At 37.7% G+C, this 2882-nt stretch overlaps 1 protein-coding gene across 1 annotated transcript; it reads right to left on the reverse strand.

Annotated features, from left to right (window-relative positions):
- Positions 1-491: 491 nt before the first annotated feature.
- On the reverse strand, positions 492-1226 carry LOC143613449 (uncharacterized). The gene has a single exon (XM_077087149.1). It carries the CDS (start codon positions 1224-1226, stop codon positions 492-494), a length of 735 nt encoding a protein of 244 aa, XP_076943264.1.
- Between the last annotated feature and the right edge of the window lie 1656 nt (positions 1227-2882).

Genomic DNA, 2882 nt, shown 5'->3' on the forward strand with positions numbered 1-2882 from the left:
TTCCGAGTATATATGGTATCCCCATATAGAAAGGTGTCGTCAATGTATTCTTATTGACGGTTTTATTATCTAAATTGTTGCTATTATTTATTGTTTTTCATATACTAGTTGTGGATTTCATACTATATACTTATTGTCCAAAACTATGAAAATTGCTCACCAACCTTTGTGTTGAGAAACTCTATTTTATGTAATGTTACAGGTTTGATGTTAGCTTGATTGGATTACTTGAAGAAACTTATCATCTTGGCTTTAGGATATTAGAAAATGAAAGAACAAGTTATTTGTTTATCTATCTATTTGGCATTTTGTATGAACAATTCTTGTGTTATTTATGATGATATGGATTTTAATGAGTTGTTTAAATATTGTCACTTTATAGTGTCGTTGTGCAATGAGCAATCATGTCGCGCCTTGACGTTTCCGCCTTCATTGGTCGGGGTGTGACAACCACGCCCGCGGGCACGGCCACGACCCCGGTCGCGTTCTAATTAGTTCTCTGTTGTACGATAATCGGGACGCTGATTTGAGGAGGTATCGGGTTTGGTGGTAGCCGCGTGTAGGGCTGTATCGGCAGTTTGGGCAGCATGAAAAGTTAAATTTGCCTTGCGATTTGATTCATGCATAAGTTTGGAGCGAGCTTCATGAAACGATGGCAGTGGTTTGAGGTTGGACTGTAGCATTGCGATACCCTCGTATTGCTCATTCAACCCGATAATTAATTGTTGTACCATTTTTTCATCGGAGAGAGGCGCGTCGACATTGGCCAACTGATCAGAGAGGACTTTAACCGCCTGACAATATGCAGCCATACTGTCAAAATTATCAAGCCTGGTGTTACTGAGTTTTTGAGTGAGATAAATACTTCTGGACATTTTATTATCTTGAAAAAGTTTTGCAAGTGTGGTCCATGCCATGTGAGCTGTGGTGTTTGGTTTTAATATTGTTTGGAGAAGGTCGTTGGAGATGGTTCCATAGATCCATTGAAGGACTATGGTATCGAGACGATCCCAGAGTTCATCAGCAGCGGATTGTTTTGCTGCATCAGGGGCGGTAAAAGCAGGTGTAGGTTTGGGAAGGAGATGATCGTGGACCTGATATGCACGACAATGAATCTTAAACAATTCAGACCAAGATGTATATTGGCCGGTTTCGTTGTCAAGGGTGATTGGAATCAGGTTCTTGATGTTGGAAACGGTGACCGCCGGATGTAGCTTGGTATCCATGAGGGAAGTGGTGGGTGGGTGGTAGGATGTGAGAGATAGGTGATCGGAAAATACAAAGAAAATTGTGTTGCGGCTGTTAGGGTTAGAGGAATGATACCACGTAGGAATTCAATCCCTTGACCTTCTCATTAAACAATATCATATATATACAAATACATAGAATATTTTATTCTAATATTAGATTTACAATGATCTCTCCTAATAATGTGGAGATTTAATACTATGATACGCTATTACTAATTAACCTCTTTCTTGTTACATAAAACTCCCAATAAACAACAACTTTATCTTGGCAGCTCTTTTCTTTAACATACTGTAGAGGATTCTTTGAGTGCAATTGGTGGTTTATTTGGTAATAATAAAGCAAGAACATATAAACTTATCTACATATGCATAGCATCTGTAAACTGATTTTAAATTTACAGACAGCAGTAATCACTGATGCACTTAAAAGCACATATCCAAACACCACTTTGTGGATAATTGACTGTTTAATTTTTCGAAGTTCGCTAATCAAGATACAAATTTTAGTTACATGTTTTTTTTACAACAATATTTTAAACTTGCAGGGTTCTAATCTCGAGTAAAGACTTCAAATTATACGGTATAAAACACGCACGCACATAATCTCGAGAAGGTCGTTGGAGATGGTTCCATAGATCCATTGAAGGACTATGGCATCGAGACGATCCCAGAGTTCATCAGCAGCGGATTGTTTTGCTGCATCAGGGGCGGTAACAGCAGGTGTAGGTTTGGGAAGGAGATGATCGTGGACCTGATATGCACGACAATGAATCTTAAACAATTCAGACCAAGATGTATATTGGCCGGTTTCGTTGTCAAGGGTGATTGGAATCAGGTTCTTGATGTTGGAAACGGTGACCGCCGGATGTAGCTTGGTATCCATGAGGGAAGCGGTGGGTGGGTGGTAGGATGTGAGAGATAGGTGATCGGAAAATACAAAGAAAATTGTGTTGCGGCTGTTAGGGTTAGAGGAATGATACCACGTAGGAATTCAATCCCTTGACCTTCTCATTAAACAATATCATATATATACAAATACATAGAATATTTTATTCTAATATTAGATTTACAATGATCTCTCCTAATAATGTGGAGATTTAATACTATGATACGCTATTACTAATTAACCTCTTTCTTGTTACATAAAACTCCCAATAAACAACAACTTTATCTTGGCAGCTCTTTTCTTTAACATACTGTAGAGGATTCTTTGAGTGCAATTGGTGGTTTATTTGGTAATAATAAAGCAAGAACATATAAACTTATCTACATATGCATAGCATCTGTAAACTGATTTTAAATTTACAGACAGCAGTAATCACTGATGCACTTAAAAGCACATATCCAAACACCACTTTGTGGATAATTGACTGTTTAATTTTTCGAAGTTCGCTAATCAAGATACAAATTTTAGTTACATGTTTTTTTTACAACAATATTTTAAACTTGCAGGGTTCTAATCTCGAGTAAAGACTTCAAATTATACGGTATAAAACACGCACGCACATAATTTAACCAAAGGAGTATGTAAGTAATACCCTCAGATGAAAGCGCAATCAATCACCGCTGAAACACACGCAGTAAATGCAACTTCAGCAGTAGCTTTCAAAACTAAACCAATAGCCTTACCCG

The sequence above is a fragment of the Bidens hawaiensis genome, unplaced genomic scaffold, assembly GCF_021521415.1.
Source record: "Bidens hawaiensis isolate Kalapana, Puna unplaced genomic scaffold, B.hawaiensis_p1.1 tig00037536_1, whole genome shotgun sequence".
In the NCBI taxonomy this organism is placed as follows: domain Eukaryota; kingdom Viridiplantae; phylum Streptophyta; class Magnoliopsida; order Asterales; family Asteraceae; genus Bidens; species Bidens hawaiensis.